At 34.5% G+C, this 12,683-nt stretch overlaps 1 protein-coding gene and 1 long non-coding RNA gene across 2 annotated transcripts; one reads left to right on the forward strand and one right to left on the reverse strand.

Annotated features, from left to right (window-relative positions):
- Window positions 1-1,218: 1,218 nt before the first annotated feature.
- On the forward strand, window positions 1,219-3,823 carry LOC107622043 (uncharacterized). Its single transcript, XR_001616042.3, has 4 exons — window positions 1,219-1,364; window positions 1,460-1,514; window positions 1,621-1,748; window positions 3,576-3,823. It is a non-coding gene; the product is annotated as an uncharacterized LOC107622043 (long non-coding RNA).
- Window positions 3,824-6,152: 2,329 nt separating this feature from the next.
- On the reverse strand, window positions 6,153-7,869 carry TTG1 (Transducin/WD40 repeat-like superfamily protein). The gene has a single exon (XM_088508975.1). It carries the CDS (start codon window positions 7,559-7,561, stop codon window positions 6,530-6,532), a length of 1,032 nt encoding a protein of 343 aa, XP_088365101.1. The 5' UTR covers window positions 7,562-7,869; the 3' UTR covers window positions 6,153-6,529.
- Between the last annotated feature and the right edge of the window lie 4,814 nt (window positions 7,870-12,683).

The raw sequence follows: 12,683 nt of genomic DNA on the forward strand, positions 1-12,683 counted from the left end.
TTGTTCCTATTAGAAATGATAAATTAAATAAAAAATTAATAATAAATAATAATAAAAATATAACTAATAAAAAATTAGAATCTAAAATAATAATTAAAATATAACTAATATTAATTTTTATTATAATAGTAAAAAATTATAATATACTAAAATAGAGTACTATAAAAAAATATTATATAAAAAAGTATTAAAAGAAGTATAAAAAAATTAAATATACTTAAAAAAATAATATTATAATTTAATATTATATTTTTTTAATAATTAATTGATTATTTATCTAGAAGTGATTTTAACTAATATTATCCAAACAATATTTATTTTATCAAAATTAATTTTAATATAAAATTGCCAAACATAAATCATTTTGGCATAAACTCACTTCTATCCAAAATCAATTCTAGAAAATCACTTTCATCAAACTCCAGTTTCACCAACGTAAATCCAAACACACACTTCATGTCTTGGTTGTTTAGAGATTAATGAAAAAAAAGGTTTGATATATTCGTAAAAAAAAAAAAAAAAATCCTTTGAGGAGATACACTGAATGAGAAGAAAAAAAAGACTACAGACGAGATAAAAAATCAAGTGCAAGGTAAAAGAAAGAGCGTTTTAATATGGTAGAAGTCTTTTTAAAAGATCAATTGGTAGTATATCGTGAAACAAAAATACATGATGAAAGAAAAAAAGTTCTTAAACATAAATCATTTAGAGAATTTGAAATACATGGAAGATTCAAGTTCAACAAAGTGCTTTCTGGATGACAAAAACACAGAAGAAGTCATTTAAAAAACTCAATTGGGTTCCAACATGAAACTTTCAAAAATACAATAATAATAGATGATATTAATTGTAAGGGGACTCATGATATGATAGAAAAAGAATATATCTCGCATCCTTTAATTCTACCGAATTTTAAAGATGTTATCAGGAAAAGTTTACCTTAACTGAGTTTTCTGTAAAACCCACAAAATTAATAAATAATTAGCTAATAAATTAATTATTAATCAGAAAAAATAGAAAAGAAAATTGTATAGTTTAATGAGATAAAGCTAATTAAAATAAGAATTTTGACATTAATTTTAAAAGAATTGGCTCAAAATTGGGCCGAACGGACCAAACCGAACGAACCAAACCCGTATTGGCCCAAGACCCAATTCAATTCATTAAAGCACCTAAGAGCTCAGCTCTCTTTCCCTTCCCATATGAAAAACACGCTGAAACAGATTTGGGAAAGGGAAGAACAATGAGCACCAAACCAAACCCTTGCTCCATTTTGAATTCGCCATAACCTTCAATCCGGAGCTCCGATCGCAGTATTGTTTGCGGCCACGCGACGAGCTCTACAAAATCCAGTAACTAATTTGGTAAGAAATTCACATTTCAATTTCAGTTCTCTCCTCCCCAAATTTCAAAATTTTATGTGTAATTATGTTGAATTTTGCTTGATTTTGGTGTTTAGGTTCGAATTAACTTGCGGGTATCGTCGGGTTTAGCTCGCTTGAGCTGTGGGTCAGGTAAGCACCCTCAAACCCTTGGTATATATGTTGAATTGGTGAGCTTCATGTTGATTTTGTTGGTAATTATGATAATATATTGAAATTGATTGTTGGATGGAGCTAGTTTGAGAAATTGGAAGCTAGAGGGCTAACCTTGGAGGCCGGGTTTTTCTTGGTGAGGAGCTGGAATTTCAAAGCTTGAGGTGTGATATATAAGAGAGGTGCTCCAGGCTTATCGGGGAATCAGACAAGGTATAGTTTCGGTTTCTCGTAACTAAAATATAACATGTCGTGAAAACTTAGGTTAGTTGACCGTAGAATAAGAATTGAATTATTGATGATTGTGATGAATTGATATGCATAAGGATTAGTGAGTTTGAGGTTGTTGTTGGTGCTATATGTTGTGATATTGGTATTGTGTTTGATCGAGATAATTGGTGATATGTATGATAATAATAACGATGATGATGTATATTGAACTTGAATTGTTGGATATGGTAATGATAATGTATATATTGAAAATATTGTATTGAATTGAATGTGGAATGGTTGAGTTCATTGTTATTTGGCATGAGGAAGTTGATGGTGTTGATGATATATATATATATATATATATATATATATATATATATATATATATACGAGTTGTTGATATGGATTATGTTGTTGTTGGAAATGAATTATTATGTGGGAGTGATCATATTTGTGAAATTGATGTGATATGGAGTAGAATTGGTGCATTGAAGAATGTTGGGACTTGGTTTGATGTGGTTTGGGTAAGTTTTAAAAAGGGTTGGAATTGAACTGTTGTGAAAATTGAGGTTTAGCAATCTTTGGGAATTTTTGTGAAAAGTTAAATTTTGACCAAATTTTAGCAAGTTATAACTCGGCTTTCGGACCCCTAAACTTTTTCAAAATTATCTCACATGAAATTTGGGTCCGTGAAGTTTACACCGTTCGAAAAACGGATGAAAAATATTTTAAAACGAAAAAGTTATGCACGTTGAAAGTTCGGTGTGCAAAACTGAAATTTTGCAGCACTGAGCTAATTTGCCACCCTGCAGAATTCGCGTACGCAACCACCTGCACGTGACGTGGCTATTCCCTTCGGGTTTGGTGTCTCGCGTACGCGAGCAGGTGCATGCGTACGCGAGCAAGGAAAAACACACACACGCGTACGCGTGACCCACACGTACGCGAACCCCCTATTTTCAGCAAAGTGTATTTTATATTTTAAATCCGAATTTCGAACCTCTAAACCTCTATTTTCACTCTTTTAGCCCCTAAACCTTAGTTATATGTTGATTGATGAGAAGAAGTTAGGAAGGGGTGGTAACTTGGAAATGAAGAAAGCTTGAGACATGATGAATTATGTCTGAGAAGTGCAGAGATGTGATATACAAGTGATGAATGAGATATGATTGGGAATGAATGTGTGAATGATTTATAATGAATTTAAAAATGAGAATTCTTTGTGGGGTTCGTAGTGGTTTACCACTCATGTGTTTGTGTTGTTTTCCAATTGAAGATCTTGCGAGGTTCGTGGTAGTGTACTGCTCGTAATGGTGGGGTTCGTGGTGGTGTACTACCAACCGGTTTTCAAGAGGACGATATCCGAGTTAGCTACCGAATGTGTCGGGTACTGGCCAAGTAACCGACACGTGAGCTCATAGCCAGTAGGAAAAGCATGCATCATATGCATTTATGTGTCTTGTTTGGTTTTGTATTCTTGGGCTTGGTAATTGATATTCATGCTTAACTGCTATATGTTCTGTTTGCCGTATCTATATCCTACTTGTATTTGCTTTGTTTGTATTTCTTGTCTGTGTACTAGAGCTTTGGAGGATTGGAGGAAAGGCAATGAAATTAGGGATTAAGTTAGAATTGGGATAAAATCAAGAATCCTTAGATACTTTACCTTATTTATGGTTTTAAATGTTAGTTTTAAGTTTGAATCTTTTGTCGGAAGTTTTAGGATTGCCTTCGACTTTTCCGGAACCTTATATGTTAGTTATGTAGGCACTGTTACGATGCTGAGAATCTCTGATTCTCACCCCATACATATTTTGTGGTCTTCAGATGCAGGATGTGAGGCACCTCACTAGACATACTGGGAGCTTCTGAAAGCGAAGATCTTTTGTGCTTTTGGGACTTTATTTTTGGTTATGTCATATATATGTAGATACTTATTATCTCCATTATATATGTATATTAAGTTTTATCCTTCTTAAAGGTTGATTTGGAGAAAATAAGTTCTATAAACTGTATTTTGGACATGTCTTTTGGGATTCTCTTATATATGTGTATATATGTATATATATGTTTTGACCGGTTTTAACTTCGCGAGGCGAGTCAGGAGATCTGTTATCTGTATCTTTGGAAATCTTTTCATATATGTGTGTGTGTGTGTGTGTGTGAATTACGCGAGTGATGTGCTTTTCTGTTTAACGCTTTTGTTTATATTTCCTTAAAAAGGCTCCTAGATAAAACCCTTTTTCACCTATATTATATATATGATTTTATTTTTAGAGGTTGTAATATCTCGCCACCTCGATTTTATGACTATAGCATAAGACTTTCCATGGTAGGGTGTTACATTTTCAATATAAGAGACCAACCCAAATGTTGATGAGAAGTGTGAGAAAGTGTGATGTGAAGGAGAAAGAAAAATATTCTTTTAGTAAGATCTTTTTTTTTTTTTTTTGGACAGGTAGTAAGATCAAAAGAGAGAAAAGTAAAAACATATAATAAAAAGGGGGAGTTGATAAAGAAAAGGATAAAACTAAGAGTGGGGTAACAAAAAAAAGAAGAATACAAAAGTGGAAAAAAGAACTAAACGGAAATTTAGAGAAGAAGTTAGTAAGAAAAGAAACAAGGCAGACTTTGAGGGAGAAGTTCCAAGTGCAAGTGAAGATGATGAGTCTGGAAGTGAAGCTACTAAAATATGAAGAATATGATTGCAACTTAATTTGACTTGTAATGAGGATGAGGCTATAGTAAGTTACATTAGGCAGGACATGCGCGGGAAAAATGAAATAGAAGATATAAGTATAACTACAAGAACCAGAAGAAGAAAAAGAGTAACACAACTATAGATATCAGAAGAAAGAAGTTCAACAAAAGAAAAATATGTTATAAGTCTTGTAGTGTCTTTCATATAGAATCGTGTTGTCTTACTTGTTATGGAGTCGTATTCTGTCTTGAACTGCAAGAACGTCAGGTATTGGTTGTGTTTGATAAAGAAGGTTTGTTTTAGAGCTATTTGTGCTGATGTATTACCATGTTTGGGTGTGTTAGTCTCTGTATGGCTTGTTTTTATTCAGTTTGAATGGTTGTGATCTTTTGATTTATAGTCTTGTATGCACGGAGTACTGACCTTATCTCTCCTTCGAGATCTAGAGTTTTACAAACGATACAAAAAAGACAAAGACTTCTTCATATCTGATATCTATGAGAAGTTGAATACAATAAGCCTTCAAGTCCAAATGAAACTTAGATCAAGCTAAGTCGCACATCCTCTGTTAAATGGTCGTTAAATTTAGGCCATTGAATGCCATTTTCTTGACCACTAAATATAACTGCGGACCTAATAAGTGCATTAGTGCAATTTACTCTTCAAATCGTTCTTTTTTTTGTCTTTTTCACTCCGAATCTGCGTCTGATCTGCCCATTATCAGTCTGTGCTCCATGCGCCTTCATAATATTATAAGCATAGTCCCTGATCATGTCCACAGCTGGATTCGGTCTTTGAAGTGGGGGCTTGAATATCTCCTTGTTCCGCCAATTCCATATCATCCAACATGTAACTAAAAAAAAATAGTTATGTAAGTAATCCAAATTTCCATTTTGGTGATTGGTTCCAAGGAAAGATTCCATCGGATCCAAATATCGAAGGGAGTTCTAAAAAAATTGACAATGTAGCTGGGGTGGATAAGTTGCACCCATATCCTTAACGCTGCCGCGCAGTCCCGCAACACATGCATCAAGTTCTGAGTTACCTTATTACATCTATGGCAATTTGGATTAGTACCAAACATTCTCGTCAAAACCGATGATGTTTAAATATTCAGACCACGCCCACCTTGGCACTTTGTTATGTTCTTCAATTAGCTGCCAATATTCTGTTTCTGTTCTACTATTAGATTATGTTCTCAACTCAAGCCATATTGTCACGGGTTTATGTTTATATGATCGTTGAGCCATTTATTAAAACTTTGCAGATTGCCATAATAATAGATGAAGACTCATTATTATAATCCATTTTATAAATATAACGAGTACAAAGTAATTAGTTTGCAATCTTATTCACACGTAATAACAATATAAACCGCAGGCCTTCATCTTGTTTCCTAGCTTTGATGAATTCATTCAATATTTGATCTGGGCGAAGAGTCGATTAGAGGTTCCACCCAAAAATGAAGCAAAGAATAAGAATAATATGATGCAATGCAAATGGGACTTGCCTAAAGCATTAGATGATTAGAAACAAGCTAAATGCAGAGAAAATTAACTCCATTTTTTTTGGTTAATCTAAGTCACTTTAATTTAACTGCCCTTTCAAAAAGCTTATGAACAGACCGAAATGTTTTGGCATTCAAGGAAGAAATGCCAATTCCGAGGTTCATTTTATAATTTTAGCCATAGCATCATCTCAAATTTTGCCATCACAAAAAGCTAGAAAATTATTCTTAGACTTGTCTCCAACAGTAATGATTACAACAATAATATATCAAGCACACTAAGAAGCCTTTTGAAACATTTCCATATATCATGGATATTAGTATTCTTCTTCCCCACAACTTCACTATCTTTAGAGGAACCAAATCCTACACAAAATGCAAGAAGGTAAAGCAGTTCGGTGCTAAGTGATTAAACACCTCTTCCACTATAATCGTCAGTACATTAACCAATATATCACAATTAACTAAGCATATACATAATCAAGTTTCCACTACAACGTGGTAATTGGGAGTCCATCCATCAGTTTTCAGTTATCTAAGCTAAATTCAATTATTGATTCCCCTGACCTCAGATCAAACCCTCAAAAGCTGCATCTTGTTGGCAAAAGCAATGGCGATCCAATCGGGCTGCGCCACGGACCACTGCAATTGATTAATCTCAGAAGCAGCAGAATACACAGACATTGGATCAATCCCATTAGGTCCAGCCACAGTAGGCAATTCCCAAATCAGAGCCTGAGCATCATCCCCAGCAGAACAAATGTGCCTAGAACTCTGCGGAGCCCAAGCAATTGCACTCACACTCCCACGGTGCCTCTCTAACTCCGCCACTGGCATCGTCGGAGACCTAATATCCAATATCACAACTTTATTACTGTCCATCAAGATGGTCGCCATGTACCTCAAATCCTGCTTGTTCCACGCCAAACGCAGCAATGGCGTATCGGGCTGGGGGCTCTCGTAGATGATTGTGGAGTGCTCCTTATCCCTCAAATCGAAGATTCGAACAGATCCATCAGCGGAAACCGAAGCGAAGACACGGGCTTCACCCCAAGCAATGTCGTAAACCTCTTTATCGTGCGCAATGAGCTGCGTTTCAACGACGCCCTTTTCGATGTCCCAGATTGTGCAGGTGGTGTCGATGCTTGAGGTTCCGATGCGTTTGGGATCGATGTCGTTCCAATCGAAGGAGGTGAGAGGGGCGCAAAACTCGCTGGTCTTGCTGTTGTTGAAGAGGGAAAGGGCCTCGACGGAGGATTCGCGGACCTCCCAGAGGCGGAGGTAGTCACCGGAGGTGGCGAGGAGGTCGACGGCGGAGTGGCGGAGAAGGGAGGAAGGGGTGGAGGGGTGGAACATGAGCTTTGTGGGAGGGTAAGGGTGGTCGAAGGAGAGAGAAGGGTTGGGCCTTAGGGTTAGGGTTTCGGGGTTGAAGGAGAGGATGTCAACGCGGTTTGTGTATTCTTCGATGAAGCTTCCGACGGCGATGCGTTGGTGGTTGGAAGAAGTGGAAGAGGAGGAGAGGGCCATGGCGTACAGAGGATAAGTGGAGTCATAGGTAGCGGAGTTATCGGATCGGAGCTGGGATTCTTGGGAAGAGTTGTCCATTTTCTCGGGAAAGTGAGGAAAAATTGAAGGGGTGTTTGTTTTGGAGTGGAGAGGTTAAGAGGTATCAGGTTCAGATGTGTGTTTGTAAGGACTGAGTGGCAACCGAAAAGTTAGGTGGTTCAGGAGAGTGGAAAATTCAGTGAGTCAAGGCCACCGCTCAAGACTGGAGAAGACGAAAATTAAATCTGAATATTATAATGATGGTGGGCTGGTCCTTCTCTAATGAAGACGAAGAAACAGGGTGAATCATGTGAATCATCAACTTGCAGTATTCGTTCTCATTCAATTCTTACTCGTCAAAGTCTTCATCACCACTCACCAGCGGGAAAAAACCAAAGATTTTTTTTTTTTTTTAATTTGAAGACATAATTTTTTGATTAATTAAAAATATAAAAATATTTTTTTAAATAAAAAAAGTATCTAATAAAAAAGAAAAAAAAAAGATAAATACTAAAATACATCTTTAATATTTTAATTTAAAAATATATAAATTATTAATTAATTAAAAATATAAAAATATTTTTGATTAAATTAAATGTGGCTGCCTCTGGCCTCTCTCCCATGGCACTGCCAATTTAGTTAGGATCTCCATTTTTTTTTTTTTCCTTCTGGTGTGTATTTTTAGTCTCCTCCTTTTTCTTTGTACTTGTATCAATACTATTATATGCTTATATCATATAATATAACTTTTTTTTTAGATATGATTATGAATTTTGCTGAGTTATTGAAATGATTTTTTTTTTGCTGAACTGAATTGAACTAAATTATTGAACTTTTTAATTGAATTTTGCTCCGTTATATTTTGTTCTAAATGATTTAAAATTAATTATTAAATTTTTGTTATTATTTTTTTTTTGAAATTAAATTATTAATTTTTGTTTAGGTCTTAACTTAATTGTTAAAATTTTCTTGTTCTAATTTTTTTTAACTACATTATTGAACCTTTGTTATGGTATTAAATTCAATTTTTGAATTTTTGTTCAATTTTTTTCTGAATAATAATGGTATTAAGTGAAGTTATTGTTCGTAAAAATTTGACTAGTAATCCAACTTTTCATTCAAAAAGTATAAGTAGAATTGTTAGTCAAAGACAGTTGCTAAAAAAACACTTTCAAGTAAAATTGACGTAGGATTGAAGAATGTGATTTCTGTTGAAAAAAATGAAAAGAAAATACAAATATAAATAATGTCATAAGATTTTTTTAGAAGTTCATAGATTAAAACACCATTTATAGCGAAAAGTCAAAGGACGTTAGGACTTATACAACTATTAGTGATGAAGAAAGTAAAATTTGAGATTTTTTTTTTTTTGAAACAAAGGAGCTCAACACCAAAGTGGAACAAAAAATCAATGGCAAAAATAAACTAACACAAACAAAAACCACCTAACAGCTTACAAAACAAAAACATATCCCATTGTCATCTTTGGCATTACCATCAACAACAAAAGGGATCTTTATACCTCCACTACTAGTAACTATGAAAAGACATGTCAAAGATATCTTCTACGCCTGTTTCTTTATTCTAAAATATCCTCCCGTTCTTTTCCATCCAAACGTTCTAAACTATGGCAAAAAAAAAAAAAAAAACAAATGAACCATTTTTCGCGCTCCTCCTTTCTAACGCTTGTGTCTGTCCAACTTTAAAAATGTTCCTTCACAGTACCAGGAAAAGGACCATTTCCTGTCAAAATGATCTAACCAAGTGCACCAAACCTGCTAAGTAAATTCACATCCAAGAAATAAGTGATGAACATTTTCAACATCTTTTTTCATAGAGCACACATATTATCCTCATGATTAACTATCCCAAACCGACATAATCTTTCTTTCGTATTCACCCTTCCTATCAAGACAAACTAAGCAAACAGCTCCACTCTTTGAGGAACTAAGCATTTCCAAATAGTCTTGGTGAAGCTATAACTTGTTACGTCCTCCGGGAGTGTTTCCTTGTGCAACACCTGCACAAATGAGTTAGTAGGAAAAACACCTTGTCTATCAAACTTCCACACAAGCGTATCCTCTCTGTTAGCCGCTAGTTTAACCAGCTTCAGAGTGTCATGTAACTGATTCATAAGTTTCAACTCCCATTGGAATAGTTCAAGTCTCCATTAGAAATTCCAAATCCACTCTATCCCATTCCATAACCCACAGACTCCAATGACAGATCCTTTTTGGATTGAAATCGAGAAGAGCCTTGGAAACCTATCTTTTAGAGCACCAACAATATAGTAAGACGTCCTCCCAGAATCGAGTTCTTCTACCATCACCAGCCTCCATGGTCAGCCCAGTGATCATCTTCTCTTTTACATGTTGCTCCTTAATCTGTAACTAACAGATATCCTTCCATGGACCTCCTCTAGTAGGTAATGTCTAGGTGGATAGTAGCTCATTAGGATTGAAATTATTACAAGAGCATACCACCTTCTTTACCAATCTTACCAAGTTTCTATTCACATTACATAATCCTCAACTCCAATGATCAATTGTATCACACTAAAACAATTTTCCACCCAACACAATAATCAATCATCATTATATCGGTAACAATCATCATAATCAATCTCATTCAATCTCAATCTCAAACTTCAATATCATTTATCAATATCAACAACACAATTCATTAAAATAATCAAAATCATCAAATCATCATACATCCTTATTCAACAATCTCAACAACCAATTCAATCCAAATCTATCCTATGGGTCACTAGACTAAGTGTCCAGAAATATTATATATTACATAGAGAAAATCGAAACCATACCTTAGCCGATTCCCAATATGCACTGAATCACCAAGTTGAATCCAACTCAAGCCTCCAATCACCAACAATCAATCCAAAGCTGCAATTAAATGCCAACAATCACAACTTCAAGCTATATACACATAATTCATAACCAATCAACCTAGGGTTCATCATAATCATAATTTCACAAGGGTTGAGAATAAACTCACCTTACCCAATATTGATTGGGTCAAACCCAATAAAAACTAAAGGCTAGAGTGTACCTAAACACCCAAAATTATAAAATTTCACTCAATACAAAACCCAAATTTCGAATTTATGAAAGGAAATTCTGAGGGGGAATTCATGATTTTTTTACTAGTTTCTTGGATGAGTTTTGTAGAGCTCTTCGTGGTGATCGTGTGGCCACAAACGGTACGTCGATTGGAGCTTCGTAGCTCAAGTTACAAGCAATTGAAGAAGAGGATGAATAGTGAAATCCCTCTTCATCAATGCAGCTATTAGGGTTGTGTGCAAGTGTATTATGAGACTGAATTGGGTCTAATTGTGTGTTTATATATGTTGGGCTTGGGCCCAACTTGGGTCCGGTCCAATCCGTTAGCATTTTTGGTCCGTTTGGCCCAATTTCGGGCCAAACTTTTAAAATTAGTGCCTGATTTTTAACTTTAATTTATTTCCTAACTTTTTCTACTATTTTTATCATTCTCGCACAGTACGGGACAGACTTAAGCTGGTATTGCCGGTTAATTTACCGGTACGCATTTTTACGCAATTTTTCGAAGAAAATTATATTTTCCAACTCAGAAAAGCCTACTGAGTCCAAATATCATATTTATATTTTCTAATTAATATTCTACAATTTTGAATCTATTCCGGATAGTTAAATTATTATTATTTTACGTTAATTAATTCACGGTTCTTACATTCTCCCTACCAAATAAGAAATTTTGTCCTTAAAATTTGGTTTACCCATCATCATCATTAAATGTTCCCTCAACTTAAATCTACCTCTTACTATGCTTCTTTTCATCCCTCCATGTCAGCTCAAATCTCTTTTGTACATCTTTTATTCTTATTTATAACGTCATATCTTAACCGAATTCAAGCCTACGCCGTACTCATTCTTCTCACTCTTAGCTCCCTTCAATCAACCTCAATACAACATTAGCATTTCAATTCAATTACACCTATAATCATCTCCAAAACCTGCTCTAATTCAATATAATCTTACAGCCATAATTAAACTTAGTTTTTTTAGAAATCCTTACTTATCATAACCTACTAAACTATTCAAGTATTCAAACCTAAGATATATTTAGTCACCATTTTACTACCTCTATTCCCAACTATCATGTTCCATTGCATTCCACAAGCTTCTGCTGCGCCACTCTAATTTTTCTGGCACTAATTAATTAACTAATCTAATTATTCAGTCAAGTCATGCATTATTATCGGATTACAAAACCTAAGCTTACTTCTGAACTTTCTCAACTTGACCCAAACCCTAAACCCTAAACTTTTAAAATTAGCGCCTGGTTTTTAACTTTAATTTATTTCCTAAGTTTTTCTACTGTTTTTATCATTCTCGGACAGTACGGGACAGACTTTAGCCGGTACTGCCGGTTAATTTACCGGTACGCCTTTTTACGCAATTTTCCGAAGAAAATTACATTTTCCAACTCAGAAAAATCTATTGAGTCCAAATATCATATTAATATTCTAAAATTTTAAACCTATTTCGGGTAATTAAATTATTATTGTTTTACGTTAATTAATCGGTTAATTAATTTGCGGTTCTTACATCTTTAGACATGGTAACAATTCTACCACTTCTTAATCGCATGCACCAAATATCAACACTGCATGCATAATGTAATAGTTGAAAACAACAAATTTTGACACAATTAAATTTTCAAACTGTCCCACCGAGCGTGCCAATTTGTTTTGTCAATTTTTAGCAAATCGATGGTGGTTCGATATCTAATCGTCTGGGAGCGAAACCTACTCCTCTTTATGAGTACCAGTTTTATTTGCATCAAAATCCATACCTTTGACAATGACGAAGAAGAAGGAACTAAGTTTTAGCAGAAATTCAAAATGAACAATAAAACTTAAATGACTTGAATAAAAAGAAAATTAAATTATAAAAAGGAAAAGTGTTTGGAAAAATAAAGGACAAATTAAAAGGTAAAGACTGAAAAGGGTAAAAGTTGCTAAATTTAAAGAAAAGGAAAGGACTTTGCAAAGAAGATAAATTGCATAGAAAGAAAGTTACAAGGAATTTAAATGAAAAGTAAAGACATGGAAGGAATTCTTCAAAGAAAAAGACTCTTGACTAACTCAGAAAGTCCCTAGAGATGTGAGTGAGTGTGAGTC

This window comes from Arachis ipaensis, chromosome B10, assembly GCF_059453495.1.
Source record: "Arachis ipaensis isolate K30076 ecotype BB chromosome B10, ASM5945349v1, whole genome shotgun sequence".
In the NCBI taxonomy this organism is placed as follows: domain Eukaryota; kingdom Viridiplantae; phylum Streptophyta; class Magnoliopsida; order Fabales; family Fabaceae; genus Arachis; species Arachis ipaensis.

What these genes read in the sequence shown, in the direction of transcription:
- TTG1 (XM_088508975.1), bottom strand. Translation starts at nt 7,561, where the DNA reads ATGGACAACTCTTCCCAAGAATCCCAGCTCCGATCCGATAACTCCGCT.